This window comes from Bos grunniens, chromosome 22, assembly GCF_055505025.1.
Source record: "Bos grunniens cultivar Pamir isolate PY7600 chromosome 22, Bosgru_T2T1.0, whole genome shotgun sequence".
NCBI lineage: Eukaryota > Metazoa > Chordata > Mammalia > Artiodactyla > Bovidae > Bos > Bos grunniens.
In genome coordinates, this window is record NC_141186.1 from 12,539,509 (window position 1) to 12,560,226 (window position 20,718).

The 20,718-nt window shown below is 41.7% G+C and overlaps 1 protein-coding gene across 2 annotated transcripts in view; it reads right to left on the reverse strand.

Moving 5' to 3' along the window:
* SCN11A (sodium voltage-gated channel alpha subunit 11) overlaps nucleotides 1-20,718 on the reverse strand; it is a 139,377-nt gene that overhangs the window by 31,793 nt on the left and 86,866 nt on the right. For both annotated transcript variants that reach the window (XR_015150939.1, XM_086365978.1), the window contains 6 exons: nucleotides 16,863-17,045; nucleotides 13,721-14,089; nucleotides 10,666-11,088; nucleotides 8,260-8,379; nucleotides 7,431-7,545; nucleotides 4,743-4,897 (listed from right to left, as the gene is read on the reverse strand). Coding sequence is in view for 1 of the 2 variants with exons in the window: in XM_086365978.1 (XP_086222104.1) it covers nucleotides 4,743-4,897; nucleotides 7,431-7,545; nucleotides 8,260-8,379; nucleotides 10,666-11,088; nucleotides 13,721-14,089; nucleotides 16,863-17,045 (1,365 nt within the window). In the remaining variant the exon portion in view is untranslated. The remainder of the gene's footprint in view (nucleotides 1-4,742; nucleotides 4,898-7,430; nucleotides 7,546-8,259; nucleotides 8,380-10,665; nucleotides 11,089-13,720; nucleotides 14,090-16,862; nucleotides 17,046-20,718) is intronic.

The following is a 20,718-nucleotide window of genomic DNA, read 5'->3' on the forward strand; positions in this document are numbered from 1 at the left end:
ACCCTGCCAAGTCACTTGGGAAGGCAAGAAAGAAATCAGCAATGCTGTTAGGAATTAAGGTAATCTCACAGTCCCACAACCCTAGAGAAAAAGAATAGAGAATAAAACAGTCTCACTTTCAACCCCCAAGTGGGCTTTTGACTGAAGAAGGCCCTTCATCTCCTCCTCTCCCCCACCGGCTCCTGGTCAGCCTTTAAGATATCAGCTTAGCTGATATATTCTGTAGGAAACTGTCCTTCTTCCACAGGAATGGGTTAGGTGCCATCCACATGGCACATTGCTTCTCTGAGTGTATCACTATGGCCCTAGTTATAGCTGTCTGGACTCCATCTGTCTTGCCTACAAGCCTCCAAGCTCTTGAAGGTCAGGGGTTGCCTGTTTGCCTCTTTCAGTTCAGTCGCTCAGTCCTGCCTGACTCTTTGTGACACCAGTACACCAGTCACTCTTTGGGACTGCAGCATACCAGGCTTCCCTGTCCATCGCCAAGTCCCAGGGCTTGCCCAAACTCATGTTCATCAAGTCAGTGATGCCATCCAACCATCTCATCCTCTGTCATCCCCTTCTCTTCCCACCTTCAATCTTTCCCATATCAGGGTCTTTTCCAATGAGTCCATTCTTCGCATCAGGTGGCCAAAGTATTGAAATTTCAGCTTCAGCAACAGTCCTTCCAATGAATGTTCAGGACTGATTTCCTTTAGGATTGACTGGTTTGATCTCTTTACAGTCCAAGAGACTCTCAAGAGTCTTCTCTAACACCACAGTTTAAAAGCATCAATTCTTCGTCACTCAGCTTTCTTCATAGTTAAACTCTCACATCCATACATGACTACTGGAAAAACCACAGCTTTGACTAGACAGACTTTGGTTGACAAAGTAATGTCCCTGCTTTTTAATATGCTGTCTAGGTTGGTCATAGCTTTTCTTCCAAGGAGTAAGCGTCTTTTAATTTCATGACTGCAGTCACCATCTGCAGTGATTTTGGAGCCCCCCAAAATAAAGTCTCTCACTGATTCCATTGTTTCCCCATCTATTTGCCATGAAGTGATGGGACCAGATGCCATGATCTGCACTTTTGAATGCTGAGTTTAAGCCAGCTTTTTCACTCTCCTCTTTCACTTTCATCAGGAGGCTCTTTAGTTCTTCTTCGCTTTCTGCAATAAGAGTGGTGTCATCTGCATATCTGAGGTTATTGATATTTCTCCCAGCAATCTTGATTCCAGCTTTTGCTCATCCAGCCCAGCATGTCTCATGATGTACTCTGCATATAAGTTAAATAAGCAGGGTGACAATATACAGCCTTGATGTACTCCTTTCCTGATTTGGAACCAGTCTGTTGTTTCATGTCCAGTTCTAACTGTTGCTTCTTGACCTGCATACAGATTTCTCAGGAGGCAGGTCAGGTGATCTGGTATCCCAATCTCTTTATGTATTGTCCACAGTTTGCTGTGATCTACACAAAGATTTATTGGTGTAGTCAATAAAGCAGAAGTAGATGTTTTTCTGGTATTCTCTTGCTTTTTTGATGATCCAACGGATGTTGGCAATTTGATCTCTGGTCCCTCTCCCTTTTCTAAAATCCAGCTTGAATATCTGGAAGTTCACAGTTCACAGACTGTTGAAGCCTGGCTTGGAGAATATTGAGCATTACTTTCGTAGCGTGTGAGAAGAGTGCAATTGTGCACTAGCTTGAACATTCTTTGGCATTGCCTTTCTTTGGGATTGGAATGAAAACTGACCTTTTCCAGTCCTGTGGCCACTGCTGAGTTTTCCAAATTTGCTGGCATATTGGGCAGAGAACTTGAACAGTATCATCTTTTAGGATTTGAAATAGCTCAACTGGAATACCATCACCTCCACTAGCTTTGTTCATAGTGATGCTTTCTAAGGCCCATTTGACTTCACATTCCAGTATGTCTGGCTCTAGGTGAGTGATCACACCATCGTGGTTATCTGTGTCATGAAGATCTTTTTTGTATAGTTCTCCTGTGTATTCTTGCCACCTCTTACTATCTTCTGCTTCTGTTAGGTCCATACCATTTTTGTCCTTTACTGTGTCCATCTTTGCACAAAATGTTCCTTTGGTATCCCTAATTTTCTTGAAGAGATCTCTAGTCTTCTATCTCTAGTCTTCCCATTCTATTGTTTTCCTCTATTTCTTTACGTTGATCACTGAGGAAGGTTTCCTTATCTCTCCTTGCTATTCTTTGGAACGCTGCATTCAAATGGGCATATCTTTTCTCTTCTCCTTTGCCTTTCGCTTCCCTCCTTTTCTTAGCCATTTGTAAGGCCTCCTCAGACAATCATTTTGCCTTTTTGCATTTCTTTTTCTTGGGGATGGTCTTGATCACTGCCTCCCGTACAATGTCGTGAACCTCCATCCATAGTTCTTCAGATACTCTGTCTATCAGATCTAATCCCTTGAATCTATTTGTCACTTACATTGTATAATTGTAAGGGATATGATTTAGGTCATACATGAATGTTCTAGTGGTTTTCCCTACTTTCTTCAATTTAAGTCTGAATTTGGCAATCAGGAGATCATGGTCTGAACCACAGTCAGCTCCCGGTCTTGTTTTTGCTGACTGCCTCTTTAGGAGAGACAAATCTGAATGGTGTTGAAAGCTCATTTCCCATTTCATTTTGGAAGCTTAGCAACAAGCTGGCTCAGCAGGTCTGAGTTTGCTCAAAGGAAGAGCAGGCTGATATCAGAACTGAGCATTGGAAGCTCCCATAATGTAACTAGGCCTAATCCAGGATGCTCCCATTTCTATGTAGTTGCCCAAATCAGAGCTTCACAAACTCTAATGAGCCTTAAACCACCTAGCATCTGATTCAGCAGGTCTGGGGTGGGCCCAAGACTCTGAATTCTTAATAAGCTGCCAGGTGATATGAGGCTGCTGGTCCATATACCAAATACAGTGGCGAGGGACTAGATGTTTCTTGTCTCCATTTCTCTATAAATACGTGCAGTGAAACAAGGCCTGTGTCTGTCTCCTGGAAGCCTCTGCATTGTGTGTTCAGTCTCACTCTGCCCAGCCTACTCTTGCCTCATCTTAAGGCAGATGAGAACTAGGAGATCTGTGTGCCCTCTGCTGCTTCTCTGATTGTAAGTTTTCTCACACAGGTGTCTGTGTGACCTTGTGACAACAACATTGCTTTTCCACTAAATAGCACAGGGTGTGACAGATAACAGCGACTATTTGTGGAATAAGAGCAAGAACCTTGTCACTTGGAAGTGTAGATAGCTAATGAAATCTAATCACTGGAAGATTACAGGGACGCCTACAGGATGAGTGATAAAAAATTAATCAAGGCAATTCTCTGGGACTGTTTTAGAGAAATTTGCTTTTTTGTTTCAGGAATAATTTACGTAGCAGTAAGGAGGTAAATGGGCTTCCCTGGTGGCTCAGTGGTAAAGAATACAGCTTCCAATGCAGGAGACATGGGTTTGAACCCTGGGTTGGGAAGAAGAACCTTCTGGAGAAGGAAATGGCAACCCACTCCAGCATTCTTGCCTGGGAAATCCCACGGAGAGAGGAGCCTGGCAGGCCATAGTCCACAGGGTTGCAAAGAGTTTGAAGAAGAGCAAAGCAGGCAAATGGGCTGTCTGTTGATCACAGGCTCTGGTGGACTCCAGTGCATGCTCATCTCCTCTCATCTGGAGATTACACAGGTGTAAAGCACTAACCAGGAAAGTAGGGGTGTAGGAGCAAGACAGGTCCTTGTCCCTCCTAGTAATTTACTGTGAAATGTTCTGTGACTCTAAATCAATGAGGGGAACTCAGTACTCCAGTCACCTGGGATGACAAATACTAAGAGAATTTAGTTTTACATTATGGCCATTTTAAGAGGAAACACAAGACATAATGGGAGGGAGAGAAAGAAACATGTAGGTGATAAGAGAGAAAATACTGTTGCTCAAGGTGAGGGTATGTGTGCAGAGGAGGAAAGAAGGACAAGGTGAGGAGAGAGAGCAGAAAGGAGTTCATGACCATATGGCTAGGGAGGTTGATTGATTCAGTTATTTCCAAAGCTCATCAGAACTCACAACATACTTCAATTTGGAAGGATCTGTCATACACATAAAACAGTATCTCTTTTCCCTCCTCTCAAAGGATCATGAGTAGTGAAAAATACCAAGGCAACTTATATCCTATTCTAGCCCCTGTAGACTTCTCCTAAACTTTTTATCTTTTTGAAAGCAACACAAGGGCCATCAGGAAAAAAAGAGAATAGGAGCATTGCCATCTAGAGGAGGAAACATGTAGGATATGCTGAAAATGTCTAGAAATCCTCCAGGAATGATGGACAGACTTGGAGTTAAGGTCAAGACTCCAATAGCCACTTTAGAGTTCCAATCTGGGGACTTCCCTGGTGGTCCAGTGGTTAAGACTCCGTGCTTCAGTGGCAGGGGGCACAAGTTTCATTCCTGTTCAGAGAACTAAGTTCCCACATGGTGTGTGGTATGGCCAAAAGACAAATAAATAAATAAACACATAAAAATAAAGCGCTGACGTGGGTCATGCTTCCCACAGGTAAAGCCTCTTCGCCTTGGGGATTTCCCAGTTGCAGCATTTCTTCAGAACATCATGGCAAAATCCTGTCCCCTAAGAGGATACACCAACAGAAATCCCACTTCTTCCTAGTTCCCCCACATTCACAGCTCCTTGAAGGGCCAAGTCGGAATGAAGCCACCCAGCTGCCTTGCCCCGCAATGTCCCCACAAGACCATGACAATTTACCAGTGCCCCACTGCTCAGCAGAATCACAAAGATAATAAAGCTCTCAAACCAGCTGTGTTTCACTATTTGGTAGCAGGTTTTTCGCAGGCTCCACCAAGTGATCCAGGAGGACTTTCTCTTGTCCACAGTATGGCATAGAGAGCAGCAATTCAGGCCTGCAAGGAAGTAGAGAATCACTATCACGAGTGTCTATAATACACGTGCATTAATAGCCCAACTCTTCACCCTCCTTGTACACACCATGTAACTTTGCAAATCCTCCAACTAAAGAGTTGGAGTCTTTTTCCAACACTTTGAATCTGGGTTCAGCCATGTGACAACATTTGGTCAACAGAGCAGAATAGAGGTCATCATATGCCAATTCAGACTCAGTGAGAACTTCAACAAAGATAGAGAACTATAGAAAGTATTAAAAAGAACCAATAAGAACTGAAGAAAATAATAACTGAGATGAAAAAGAATATAACACTGAGATGAAGAATACAATAACTGAGATGAAACCGTTTAGAGGATGAAGAAGAATGAAATTAGTGATCTGGAAGACAGGGTAGTGGAAATTACCCAATCAGGATAGCAAAAAGGATTTTTTTAAATGTGAAGAGCTTAAGGGATCCCTGAGACAACATCAAGTATACTAACATTAGCAACATAGGGGCCTCAGAAGGAGAAAAGAGAGAAAAGGGACAAAAAACTTATTTGAAGAAATAATGACTGAAAACTTCCCTAACCTGGGGAAGGACACAGACACCTAAGTCCTGAGATGGGAGCACAGAGATTTTCAAACAAGATGAACCCAAAGAGATCCATGCCAAGACACATTATAATTAAAATGTCAAAAATGAAAGATAGGGAATTCCCCAGTGGTCCAGTGGTTAAGACTCCATGTAATCAATGAAGAGGGCATGAGTTTGATCCCTGGTCAAGGAAATAAGATCCCACACGCTGCAAGGCATGGTCAAAAAAAAAAAATCATAAGAAAACTAAAGATAGAGAATCTTATAAGCAGTAAGGGAAGAACTAGTTACATACAAGAGAAACTTCATAAGTCTATTAGATGATTTTTCAGCAGAAACTTCACAAAGCAGAAGGACTGGCACAATATATTCAAATTTTTGACATTTTAATTATAATGTGGACTGCATTATTATCATGTTATTGAATTCTTGCCCACATTTTCTAAGTCTTTGTTGAAATTTTTACTAAAATGAAGTTCTCCATTTTCCTCCCTAGTTTGGTGAAAACTCTTATGATCATCTCTTTGAATTCTTTACCAGGTAAAGTAAATTCTTTACCAGGTAAATTACTTAACTCTGTTTCTTTAGGATTTTTCCTGGGTTTTGTTTTTCTTTAGGGTTTTGTTCTTTCATTTGGAATATATTCCTCCATATGCATATTTTGTTTGAATTCTAGTTTTTGTTTCTATGAACTAGATGAAATGGCTACCTATCTTGGTATTCAAGGAATGGACTTATGTGGAGTGTTCCCGTGTAAACAGCTTGCACCTGGTATCTTCAGTGGGGTTACTGGGGCTGAAGCTTGCCAGGGGCAACTCCTGGGGAGCACTTAGGTATCTGAGGCCACCTAGGCGGAGCAGCTGAGGTTAGAGTGGGCTTGGGCTGGAGTCAGGCCTTGGGGAGTGCTAAGTCCAAGGCTACCTTGGTGGGGTAGCTAGAGCTGGAGTGAATGAGGGCTGGGGAGAGTTCTGGGGGTGAGGCAAACAAAGGTGCTCTCTGCTGCCTCTGACCCCACAAAGGGATCCAGCACTTCTCTGTGCATTTGGCAGAAGCTCTAGGGTTAGAACATGGATTTCTTTCCTCTGTTCATGAGATTTCCCAGGCAAGAAAATGGGAGTAGGTTGCCATTTCCTCCTCTAGGGTATCTTCCTGACCCAGGGATCAAACCTGGGTCTCCTGCTTTGCAGGCAGATTCTTTACTGTCTGAGCCACCAGCGAAGACCTGACTAACACACTAGGGTTGGTACATGGATCTCTTTCTGGTATAGTCTAGATGCCCTTTAAACTGCTGTTTTCTTGCTGATCCCAAGGTGGGTGGGTCTGTGCTCTGGCCCCACAACAATATCCCTTCCTCCTGTAGGTCACTAAGTTGAGGGTGCAGTTCCCATGGACACCACGTCTCCATCTGTCCTACCTGATCTGTATGTTCTATCTATATGCAGTAGCTGTTCCATCAGTCCTCGAGTCTTTTTCAGGGGAAACTGCTCTACAAGTAAGTGTATATTTGGTATTTCCACAGGTGGGGGTGAGCTCGGGGTCTTCCCACACCACCATCTTGGATGCCTTCTCCCAGAAAAAAATCTTGAGAGATGAGTTGAGGGCCTGGCCAGAGCTCTAGCCAACCCCAGATTTATGGTCAAGTTCTCTTGATCTATGACCTCAAGGATATCCTGACAATTGATGTATTGGGAACTCTACCAAGTGGTAGGAATACTGGCTCGGTGGGCTTTCTAGAGAAGTTGTGCCAAGTTTCTACTCTATAAGTTGGGCTGTATGAATTGACCTCACCTGAATCAAGAATTTCCTGAAATGGTCTCCAGAAGCCAGGGGAGACTCTCTTCACTTTTGTCTCCAGTAGAATTAGAAAGAAAGGATCTATCAAACTATAGAGCTTCAAATAACAGAATCCCATCCAAATATTCCATGAACTGAATGTAGGAATATTGCCACTTACCTTTGGGCAAACACCTCTCTGGTTCCTTTTTGGGAATCATTTCAAGTACCCGCATAAAGGGATCCTGTGGACCAATGGTGCTACATTCTGAGAGCACACTCGCAGCATCAGACTTCTACACATCAGAACAAAGGAAAGGGGGAATCATTTTCCAACACTCTCTGTCACCATGGTTAATACCTAATATCTTATTTTAGGAATTTTAATGCATGGAACTAGGTAGGTATGAGGTTTGTCTAGAAAGTATCCCTCTTGTTAGGTTCTGTCCTAAATGCTCTGACCAGCCCTGACTCCAAGACAGAATTCTCTAATTCCTCTCCCTTGGATGAAGCACATGACACAGTGTCTCAACCTTTTCCTCCCTCCACATCTTACCTCTGATCTGCTGACAAACCACACACACAGAAGCCAGGTGATGAGGAGAAGGCCACTTTACTGACAATGAAATTGTCAGCTACCTCAAGTCCCAGAATAATAGGCTTAGAACAGTGGTTGTGTTGATTTTACTTTCCAGGAGACACTTTGGCAATGTCTAAAGACATTTTTTATTTTTGCAATGGCAGGGGGATTCTATGGACATCTAGTGGGTAGAGGCAGGGTACTGCTAAACACCCTACAATACCCAGAACAGTCCACCATAACAAAGAATTATTTTCTGGGCTCAAATGTCATACTGGAGAGGCTGAGAAACCCTGGGCTAGATCTTTGCTTAATAATGTAAGTTTGACAGTTTGCTCTGTACTAATCTAGATATTTTTCCATAGTGGCTATTTTGAACAAGGTAAGTGGATGAGCTATGTTTCTTCTGGGAACACCCTGGGAAAATTACCTTCCGAAGATTCTGTATTGACATAGGAGGATCATCTCCAGAGAACAGATCAATTTCCACACTCTGAATTCCTGGACTAGTGAGACCCTTGCTCTTCTGATGGACTTCGCTGGCCTGACACTGAGAAACCAAGAGTAGAATTAATATTCCTCCTGGACATCTCACTTGGGATGAAACAAGTTTGAATTCTATTTGGTTTTCTGTTCATCATGAAAATTTTGACATTATTTAACTTTTTCTCTTTACTTTTAAAAACTGTTCCTGAAAAAACTCAACATAAAATAATTCTGGAAAAACTATTATAGGAAACATATAATGAAACTTACTCATAAGTAATGTAATCAAAACAACATGATTTGATACAAAATTCAGCAAATAATTAAGAAGTGAATCTTACTGTATCCTTTCAATTCAATGGCTAAATAATAAATTGTTTAATAAATGGTACTGGTATAATTAGTTATCCCTGAAAAAATACTACAATGCCATAATACAGTAAAAATTAAAAATGATAATCACTTGATATTCCAATGTAAAAATACAAGAATAAAACTATTAAAAGAATAATTTGGAAAATAATTTTGTATTCTTTTAGGTACAGAGGATTGAGCTGGCAATATAGGCAACCGAAACACATACAGAAAATATGAAAATATATTATAATATAAAAATAAAAAATGAATTTTGTCTGATGACCTGCAGCTAAATCCAAGGATATGCAAAGTCACATCTTAAGAAAGGTTTCGTCCTAAAATATATGTGAAGGTTCTTGTGAATCTGACATTGTATGGGCATAATTTAAGAATGCTGCTCCCCATTGAACACATATACACAAAAAACAGATACACATTATCTATGGACCAGACACAGAACAAAAATAAAGTAATAACAATTTAAAGCATGCAGCAAGTAATGATGAATAAAAGTGTCCTGTGTGAAAAAGGAAACCAGAGTTATACCCAAAGCTTGAAACTCTGGGCTGGGTTGAAGTTCTTATACGTAAGAGAGAAAGTTAAAAGAAGTTGTGGCCAATGCTTGGGGTTACAATTATACAAAGCTGCATACCTAGGGAGGCAGGAGGAAGTACAGCCTCAGAAATAAGATCTGGGCAAAGGGAGCCACTGGCTTAGCAACTGGATCTGCAAAATGCCTAGTATCACTATTAGAGAAGAGTCAGCTGCCAAGATAAGACTTAGTTCTGAATGGATCCCTTAGAAGGGTCTATTAAAGATACCACAGAACTTAGACTGCAGGGAGGGTGACAGACCCTCCCACAAAGATGAACTTCCAAATTTATATTCCAAAGTGTATGATGAGACAAACATAAAATCAGTAGTCCTCAAAAATTAACTACAGGGAGGTTAATTTCCTTGAGGAAAAAGAATAAAACTAGTATAGTAATCTAAAAATGTCATTAAAATTAATACATTTATAAAAAAGATATTCAGAGTGTTGCTTCTTAGATGGTAGAATAAGGAGTTCTGCAGAATGTTTCACAGTAAAATTAACATAAATGGTGGGAAATATTTGTAAAAATATATTTAAGGTTTCTGTAAATTGTCCTAAGGGCATACAGCAAATGAAGAAATATTTACTTTTTAAAAAAAATCTGTGCTATTCAGTAATAACAGCAGGAGTCTATGGCACTTTAGCCATGACCTGTTCTCTCACTTCCCACCCCCAGCTCAGTTTGATGGGGGTGGGAAGGGAGATGTGATCAAGAAGATGGGGCTCCCTCTGCCCTCGGCTCCCAATGAAGAGACATGTATCTCATTAGAATGTGCAGGTCACAGCTTTTCTCATCTCCTCCAAATCTGAGTTGAAGAGGCTAAATTTCTGGTGAATGTGGTCAAGAAGTTGGATTTCTTTTTTCATTTTAGTTACTACTCATAGAACAGAGACTCTATTCCAAGTTCAAAAGCTTGACAATACTGGGGCCTTGATCTCCCTTACTCCAGCTAGTCCGCAGGGCAGAGATTCCATGCAGGAAGAGGGAGGCTGAGAGATGAGAGACTACTGCCCCTCCGAGTATCCCGGGTAGTGGCTAAGACATCCTCCCCAGGGTGGCAGGCAATTCATAAGAAACAAAATATCTTTTTATGCCATATTCACTTCACCTTCCACACTCCTTTTCTCACCTTTCAGTCAGTTCCAACTCTATATTTCTTTTGGTGCCCAACCAAAGGCATTTGATTCCCTCATTGCCCCAGCCCACTCTGAACTCCTCTGGTATGTCCCACCTGTGCCACATGTGCAGACCATGATTAGAACCAGCCCCAGAGGTGCAGCCACCACACTGTATACCTTTATCATCTCTGCATAGGGCTCAGGACAGGGCAGGCAACCAGTACCCCATGGCAGCTCCAGCTTTAAACGATCTGTGAGTCTATGTATGAACCTGCGTACCTGTTTTCCAGCCTCAGGTTGTGTGACAGCCTGTGCCTTATCTTCACCAGGGGGTTCAGCATCATCTTCTTCCTCTGCAAGTGGGGCCAACCAAGTCCGATCATGCAAGGCCATTGGTACAGAAGTTAGTACGCCAAACTCCTCCCAGATCTCTGGGCCCTTTCTCATCCCTGTGACCAGGGGAATGATATCTTTGATCTTTCCACCAGGGTCTTCTGTCACCTCTTTTTGCTTTGATAAATGTCGCTTCCTGCAATGCTTCCTGAAAAAATGCTCAAGAGTATGTATTACAAAACAAAAAGCCCGGCGGAACCGATCCAGGGCTATCTGGATTTTGGTTTTCTTGACTTTTCCCTCCAAGTGTCCATTTCTCTCCTCATTGCTGAAGGAATTGAGTAGCAAGGCAATGAAGAGGTTGAGTACCTAGGAAGGGGCAAAGGGAGAGGGACATAGGGAAAATTTAGCAAAGGAAACAACACAGTAGGGTTCCACAACAACTTTTCCCCAAGACTAGAAACAAAATCAAATGAAAGTTCTACGTCCTTCTGTCTCCCAAGAAAGTTCATCTATAAAATAAAGAAAAGGAGAGAAGATTGAGGAAGTAATAGAGACATCAAGATAAGACCAAAGAAAACTGAAGTTAAAGGGTGCAAACAGCCAGATGCAGTCTGTCTGTGTATAAGCAGTGTGTATTGTAGAGCCTGGCCAGGGTAAGGTGAAAGGCATAACCATGTGGCAAAATCAAAAGTGGATATTCCTTGGGGATCAGCCAGAATCATGAGGTTGGACTTTTGCTGGAATTGCCCACATGGATATGAGTCTAATGTCTAGAACCGCTGTGCTACAAGGTCCTCTCCTATCTGCACAATTTGAGAGATGGTACACTCGTGCAGGTTTTTTACCTCTTTTGTTTGTGGCTCTCACCAATTCAAAAATATACAGCTTTCTGGGGGAAGAGTTTTGTGGGTGTTAATGGGTCCAGTCACACTTCCTCAGCTTCACAATGAGAATTCCCAAGTCTGAATCTTTGCTCAAGTTACTCTCTACTTGCTAAGTCCTCTTTGGCTTCCCTGGTGGCTCAGAGGGTAAAGGGTCTGCCTACAATGCAGGAAACCTGGGTTTGATTCCTGGGTTGGGAAGATCCCCTGGAGAAAGAAATAGCAACCCACTCCAGTACCCTTGCCTGGAAAATCCCATGGATGGAGAAGTCTGGTAGGCTACAGTCCATGGGGTTGCAAAGAGTCAGACACAACTGAGCAACTTCACTTTCACTTTGCCTCTGAAGTGCCTTTTTCAAGTACCGTGTCTCCCACAATGTCTTTCTTAGCACTCCCTTCCCACTCCCTTGATCTTGCGTATCTCCTGCTGTCTACTAACACCATTTATTAGATACTGAGGACAGTTAATTATATTTGTATGAGGATCATTAATTATATTTGCATGATAGTCTCAATTCTGAGATCTTATGCTCAGGTATCCTTGACTGTCTCCTGTCTTGTCACACCCTCAATGGTGTACACTTAATTAATTTCTCCATAGAGTACCATGTTTCCAGCTGTAAGTAACAGATACAGGGCAAGCTTACATAATAAGAAAATGCCACATGACAAGATGTTTGAAACTAGAAGACAGGACCAATTATGCCCTGACAATAGGTTTGTTGCACCTTCAGTCTACCTTCCTTAGTGCTGACTTTGTCTTGCTTTGGTACTTCTCATGGCTGCATGATGTTTTTGGTTCTACCAAGAGTCAGTCATAAAAGGGCTGGAGGAAGAAAAAGGACCACTTTTTTCATCATTCCTCCTTCCTTCTCTCCTCCTTTTCCTTTCCTCTCCTCCTCCTTCTTTTAAACAGCAAGAAACCTTACTCTGTGGACATTTCTTTACATCTTTGTTGTCATTGTTCAGTTGCTCAGTCATGTCTGACTCTTTGCAACCCCATGGACTGCAGCACGCCAGGCTTCCCTGTCCTTTACCACCTCCCAGAGCTTGCTCAAACTCATGCCCATTGAGTTGGTGATGCCATCCAACCATCTTGTCCTCTGCTGTCCCATTATCCTTCTGCCTTCCATCTTTCCCAGCATCAGGTCTTTTCCAATGAGTCGGCTCTTCCTATCGGGTGGCCAAAGTATTGGAGCTTCAGCATCAGTCCTTCCAATGAATATTCAGGGTTGATTACCTTTAGGATTGACTGGGTTGATCTGTTTGCAGTCCAAGGGACTCTCAAGAGTTTTCTCCAACACCACAGTTTGAAAGCACCAACTCTTCAGAGCTCAGCCTTCTTTATGGTCCAACTCTCGCATCCATACATGACTACTGGAAAAACCATAGCTTTGACTATACAGAGCCTTGTAGGCAAAGTAAGGTCTCTGCTTTTTAATATACTGTCTAGGTTTGTCATTGCTTTTCTTCCAAGGGGCAAGTGTCTTCTAATTTCATGGTTGCAGTCACCATCCATAGTGATTATGGAGGCCAAGAAAATGATAGCAGTCACTGTTTCCACTGTTTTCCCCATCTATTTGTCATGAAGTGATGGGACCGGATGCCATGATCTTAGTTTTCTGAATGTTGAGCTTTAAGCCAGCTTTTTCACTCTCTTCTTTCACCTTCATCAAGAGGCTCTTTAATTCCTCTTCACTTTCTGCCATAAGGGTGGTATCATCTGCTTATCTGAGGTTATTGATATTTCTCCCCACAATCTCGATTCCAGCTTGTGCCTTATCCAGCATGGCATTTTGCATGATGTATTCTTTACATCTATGGACCAAATTAAGTAAAATATCCCTACCTCAGCCAATCAGTGGCGATTTGAATAATCACTTGGAGTAGGATAGACATTGGGGCATCTTTAAAGTACTACATGACAGGTTGTCTTTCATGCTTACCATACTGTCTTCAAATCAAATTCAAATGCAGATTTTTGAATATCATATAACATTAAATTTATAATACTATATTTAAATAACAATTTTCACTAGTAAAGTGTTGGAAAAGAAGCTAATGCATTTGTTTAGCCCATGCATTTACAACAACAACAACAAAACTGAGACACTCACCACAAGTTTTCCAATCACCATGATCGACAGAAACACAATAACGCACAGCGTTGGGTTAGCTTCTTGCATGCATTCCCACATGTTTTCAATCCATTCGCCACAGAGGATGCGGAACACCACCAAAAAGGAGTGGTAGAAATCCCCCATGTGCCAGCGCCGTAAACACAGGACTTCAGGGTCACAGGACTTTAAATTATTCTTTCTGTTATTGAATTTAGAGCCGAAAAGCTGCATGCCAACTACTGAGAAAATAAAGACCACAATGGCCAAGACCACAGTCAGGTTTCCAAGGGCTCCAACAGAATGGCCAATGATCTTAATCAGTGTGCTTAAAGTTGGCCAGGATTTGGCTAACTTGAAGACCCTCAGCTATAAAAATAATAATAATAAAAAAAAGACAATAAACAAAAATGAAAGAAAAGCCAGTTAGGACAAATTCCACCTGCTCAGCTATAATTCAAATGACTTGTTCCCAAACCATAGCATTTATAACTTTCAAAAATTTTTTCAAAGCCAAATCCATCCTAAACATGGTCAGCAACTCCATGCCCCAATCTGATATTCACCCATATCTATTTTTTGTTTTAAAAATGAAACATTTGGTCTAATTTTTTTAAGTGATAAAGACTTTGGGATCATAATGGTAGAACTGAGCATACACATTAATTAAACAAAATGAATATATTGGAACCCTGTATAATATTGGTTGTTGCTGTCACTAAGGCATGTCTGACTATTCTGTGATCTTCATGGACTGTAGCCCACCAGGCTCCCCTATCTATGGGATTTCCCAGACAAGAATACTGGAGTGTGTTGCCATTTCCTTCTCCAGGGGATCTTCCTGACCCAGGGATCAAATCTGCATCTCCTGCATTGCAGGCGGGTTATTTACTGCAGCACCACTGGGGAAGCCCTCAATGTGATGTTGTTCAGTCGCTAAGTCATGTCCAACATTTTGTGACCCCACGGACTGCAGAATGCCAGGCTTCCCTGTCCTTCACTATCTATACTAAGAGTCAAAAACTCTGCGCCCAGGGCCAGATCCATCCCATTACCTGCTTTCACATGGCCTGACAGGTGAGAAAGTTTTTTATATCTTTAAATGGTTGGAAATAATTTTTTAAATATTTCATTGCACATTTAAATTGTATAAAGTTCCAATTTTCATGTCTGTAAATAAAGTTTTATTGGAACACAGCCATGTGCATGTGTACTCTAATGTCTACAGCTAGTTTTGTGCTTGATGGCAAACTGAGAGGTTTCTACAGTGACCATATGGCCTGTAAGACTGAAAAAATGTACCATCTGCTTTTTACAGACAAAGTTTGTTAACTCCTTCATTATATAATTGAGCTCACAAATTGATGTATTGCGCCTAGGAGGACTACTCAAGACACGTTCTCTTTTTCCAGAGAAAAATTCTCTCCGTGGAAACTTGTAGGAGGCAACAACAGAAAAAAGCACAGTAACTAGTTTCACAGATTATTTCTTATATTAACTTTTAATGTAAACCAATGGTTTCACTCCAAAGTACAATCCTGTTAAGTGTCAACTTTGGAGTTGGCCCAAAAGTTCACTTGGGTTTTTCATAAGATGTTAAAGAAAAACCTGAACAAACTTTTCGGCCAACCCAGTATTTGTGGAGGGGCAGGTAGATACTACAGGTCAGTTAGACTTCTATCACAAGAGAGGGACCACTGCTGTCTACATAGAGGGGAACTGGGGGCATCTCAGGGAGAAAATGTGGTTCTATTCTTGTTCACAGACAAACTCGTAGAACTCCTTGCCTCAGAGCATGGCTATAATAAGCCTAACCATTAGTAAAGCAAATGCAATTTTGCTCACCCAAGCACCAATAAAACTTTAGGGAGCAGCCTAATAATGCCTGATTTTAAGCAGTGTGATTTTCTAATATATGCCAACTATAAAATATATGCTTAAGTAACTGAATCAAATGTCTTATTCCACATGTTTAGAAATCCTATCCACATAGAAGGAGAAATATTGTATGATACCTCTTATATGTGGAATCCAAAAAGAAATTATAGAAATGAACTTACTTGAAAAACAGAAAGAGACTCACAGACTTAGAGAACGAACTTATGGTTGCCGGGGAGAAGGATGGGGGGTGGGGGAGAGAGATAGTTGGGGAGTTTGGGATGGACATGTGCACACTGGTATATTTAAAATGGATAACCAACAAGGACCTGCTGTATAGCACATGGTACTCTTTTCAATGTTATATGGCAGCCAGGATGGGAGGTGAGTTTGGGGGAGAATGGATATATGTATATGTATGGTTGAGTCCCTTCACAGTTCACCTGAAAATATCACAGTATTGTTAATCAGCTATACTTCAATATGAAACAAAAAGTTTTTAAAAAGAAAAAAAAATCGTATCCATGTCCCCTCCAAAAAAGTAAATCTTTGAAAGAGGACAAGAGGTAACCTTTTGTGGTTTCCTGATTCCCTTCCCAGATGTGATTTCTTTGTGATTTCTGCCCATACCTCTTACGGGGTCTGCCGCATGGCCATTTCCGGGCCACGTCTTATATTTTCCCTAGACCACAAACTCCTTGAAGGCAGTGCTTCCCCCACCTTTCAGTCTTCCCCTGTACATATCAGGTACTCGGCAAAGGCTACTGGGGTGCCTCCAGTGGTTTGTGGGTGAAGGGCAAAGCCTGCAGAAAAGGACTGCGCTACTGGGAACAGTGAGGAGGGACCCTGTGGGACAACACCCACTGGCAGCGCCTGCCCCCTTCCTGGGCTCTGCAGTACATCCCCCTTGGTAAGCCCAGCTGTGAGGGTGCCTGGCTTAGAGTTGGGGGGTGGGGAAGATGGTTGGAGGGGTTGCACACACAGCAGGGAGCACAGTCCTGACACCAGAAGACATGATTTTGCGTCTGGTTGCCTGAAGGGTCATCTTGTGGCAGGGGAGGAAGGAGAGTAGGGCTTCAACAGAGAAGACCACCTGGGACTCACGAGTGTATTATAGACCTGGGTGGCAGGAGGAGTGTAATTTTTGTTCTCAGATCAAGGTAAGATGGTAAGCTTTAATCCGAAACTAGCTATTGAACTCACTGAAGACTCTTCAATCCTGGCAGATAAGTTATTCAGTAAAATAAGAAAGTAAGTGCCTTACCACTCTTAAGGAACGAAATGATATCCAACTTTTTCCTGAAACTATATGGTTTAATATCACATCTGCCAAACTCAGAAGAGCAACAACGCTGTCAAAAATGTTCCATCCTCGACGAAAGTAGTGGTAGGGATCCAGCGCAATGATTTTTAGGCACATTTCAGCCATGAAAATGCCAGTGAAAACCTACAGTGAGGCAGAAAAACAAAGAGAGAAAAAGAAGGTATGTCCAAGGGAATTACAGAGGTTACAAAGAAATAAACTGTATTCTCATACTTGATACAATATGCCCTGCAGTCCATGAAGAAGAAACATTTACCACTGTAGGATGGACTTCACTTTACCTTTTCCTCTTTCCCCATGACCCCACCCCACCCCAGCCTCCACTCCAGTATCACCAAGCTAACAGGCATCAGGATGGAGAATAAATATTATTTTCCATTCTGTTAAAAAAAAATAAAGCAAAATTGGCTTCTTGGTAGATGGCAGAATAATAGGAAGTGTCAAGCAATTCCTCCTCTGAATTCTCTTTAAGATACTAACAACTCCAAAGCGAGGGGAGTTCACAACAGTTCTGAAAAGTAAAGATAAATATCATTCATAAGCCAAAATACAAAAGCAGTTTATCTAAACACTCAACCTCAATACTTTGGTCAGAAAAAAAAATTTTTTTAAGGGCCCAGACACAGAAAAAATGTCTTTGAGCAACCTGATACAGAGGATAATCCCTGAGTTGGTTATGGTTGAAAGGAAGATTAGTGAATCAGAATATAATCTTAAAAACTCCCTCAGAATGCAGGGCACATCATTCCAGAACAAAATATTAAAGAATTAAAAGGAAGGGCAAGAGTTTAAAAAGCACTAAACTATGTCTTTTCCATGAGAAAAATAATTCTTTGCCTTTAACAATTAGATAAATACAGGCTTAAGAAACTTGCAAAATGTTGCACAGTAGCCAAATTCAAAATCTATCTCCTATATCTTTGCAGAAAATAAGGCAAAGCATTTCTTCATAGCAAATAGCACATTCTCTATCCTAAACACACACCGAAATTAAGCAGAAATGAGGAAAACCATAGTATGAAAATAATACAGTAATATAAAAAGGGTTTTTTGTTTTTAATAAAAGAGGGTTGGGCTTCTATTGTGGCTCAGATGGTAAAGAATCCACCTGCAATATGGAAGACCTGGGTTCGATCCCTAGGTTGGGAAGATCCCCTGGAGAAGGGAAAGGCTACCTACTCCAGTATTCTGGCCAGGAGAATTCCATGTACTATACAGTTGCAAAGAGCCAGACACGACTGAGTGACTTTCACATAAAAAGGGTTAAAATCTTTTTAAATGTTGTTCATTATAAGACTCTCCTCTTTAATTCTGGAAACAGTAGCAACAACCTATAAATGATTAAATCTCTTTATTAAAAGTAACAGGTGGTCTATTTTTATAAATAATGAAATGACTATTTATAAAATATAACCCTAAAATAAAATGACACAAGTTAAAATAAAAGGATGGGCAAAGTTAAACCCCAGATAGGCAAATAAAAAGAAATCAAGAGTGGCAAAGAAAAATCAAAGCTTATATCTATATTTTCCCTTTAAATACTGCTGCCTGTGTGCATGTGTGTACTAAGTCTCTTCAGTCTTATCCAACACTTTTCAGTCTTGTCCGACTCTTTGCGACCCTATGAACTTTAGCCCACCAGATTTCTCTGTGCACGGGATTCTCCAGGCAAGGATACTGGAGTCGGTTGCCATGCCCTCCTCCAGGGGATCTTCCTGACCCAGGGATCGAACCCGTGTCTCCTGTGGCTACTGCACTGCAGGCGAATTCTTTACCGCTGAGCCATCAGGGAAGCCCCCAACATTGCTGTCTATCCCCAAAATGCCACAACCAGTGCCTAAAAGCATGCAGTGTTGTGTGTTCCAGTTAGTTGTGCAGGATTCTCCTTCCCCTTTTGACGCACTCTTCCTCCTCCTGTCTCTTTCAGGCTTCAGGTGTCTTAGCCTGACAGCATCACTAGATGCCTGGGGAACCATCAGTTTTGCAATCCAATTCAATTGCTACTTATGACTTCTTGGGAGCTCAATGGACTCCCCTTGATTCAAGCAATTCTGAAGCCTAGAGAGCCTATTTCTGAGTGTAGTCCACAGAACTCCACAGGCCAGCTTAATCCGGCTCCACCCATCAGAGGAAGGAAGTCTGGATGTGTTCCTTCAAGCCCAGGGCTCCAAGACCTCCCATCATCACCATCATGGGGGCACAACAGATGAGGTGGCTGCTCCCTTTTTTGCATGTGTAGCGAATGGGGTGCATGGAATGGATGCACAGTCTATATAATCAGCTTTGCATGTTTCTCTTCAATTTCCAGGACCCAAGGTCCAGCTGCTGCCTGTGTTTTCAGACACCAACAATGTATCTGTGCCTTTGGCCTCTGGAGAAGAATGTCACTTAATTAGCCACCTTCCAACTGCAAAATGCAACTTTACATCAGTACCTGGGATGCCTGGTCAGTGGAAATATGAGAGGTGGGCTTTGGTTATTTCCGATAGTTGGATCAACAGGGGAAGTGATGGACAGACCACCTTTGCAATTGGGAAGCCCTGTCTATGGAGACAACCCTGTCAGAGACTTTTTGAGTACTCTCTGGAACTTATCCAATAACTCTATCTACCAGGAGGTACTGAAAGATGGGTCCTTCTGACTCTGTTGGGCTAGGTATTGTGGCCCTGAGGTCACATAACATTCTCCCTCCAAGTGAAACAACCTTGTCAGGCCATTCTGGGACACCTCAACAGGAGAGAACCAAACACCCTGGCCTGGATCCCAGAAGACCCAGCCTGTTAGAAGGTAATCTGTGTGTCAGGTTCATTGTGCAACATGGAATCTAATCCAACATATGCATACCCAAAGGGCACTTCTCCCTAAAGGCAGTATGGGAAAAAGAACCTAAATACAGACTATCTATAAGGAGACCCATCCTGGTCTTATACTGCAGTTCCCTGCTCCTCTTCATGGGATGTGGAACCTAAGGTGACAGGCACCCATCTACAGTTCTACACCATCCTAAACTTGATGCACAGAGGCAGCTCTGTGGACCAACTCCTGATTCAATAGGTACTTTGGGTTCTTGTCAATGTAAAAAAAATTTTAAACATCCACATACATACATATTTGGAAATATTCTGATGCTAAAAATGATCATCTTCGCTAGTAAGACCATAAGAAATTAGTTTCTTCTTTGTATTTCCCTTGTTTTTAAAATTAAAAAACATGTATTGCTTTTTAAATTATAAAAATAACATGAAACTTTAAGAAGAAAAGACTTGACATTATGATAAGGTTTTTAGCTAATTAACTCATTAGCAAATTAGGGTAGAACATTCACTGAGTACTTACTATTTCTGATACTTGGGAAACTAATTTACCCTTGGGCCTTCTGCAGGAATTATGAATTAAAGTGAACAGTTCTTGAAAAGTCTGTTCCCCTATCTTAGTTTTTCCAATTTAACTGAGACTACTGAAGCAGACTCATCTGGAACCCTACCCCCGCTCACTCTCTACCTCGCAACCCACTCCTGGGAAAGTAAATCTCCTAAAGTTTCCAGGCCCTGACTCACCCTTACAGGGAAAATAACACTTAGCAATGGCAGTCACATTATTTTGTGACAAATGATGTCATTAACATGACTAGGTACCATGGTACTCATTACCATGGGTCCTTGGATATGGTTAGTATTTTCTTGATTATCCAAAATAGTTGACCTTTTAAGATGTCTACTTGCAGACTTCTGTGGTTGCACAGTGGATAAGAATTTGCCTGCCAATGTGGGGGCCACAGGTTCGATCCCTGGTCCAG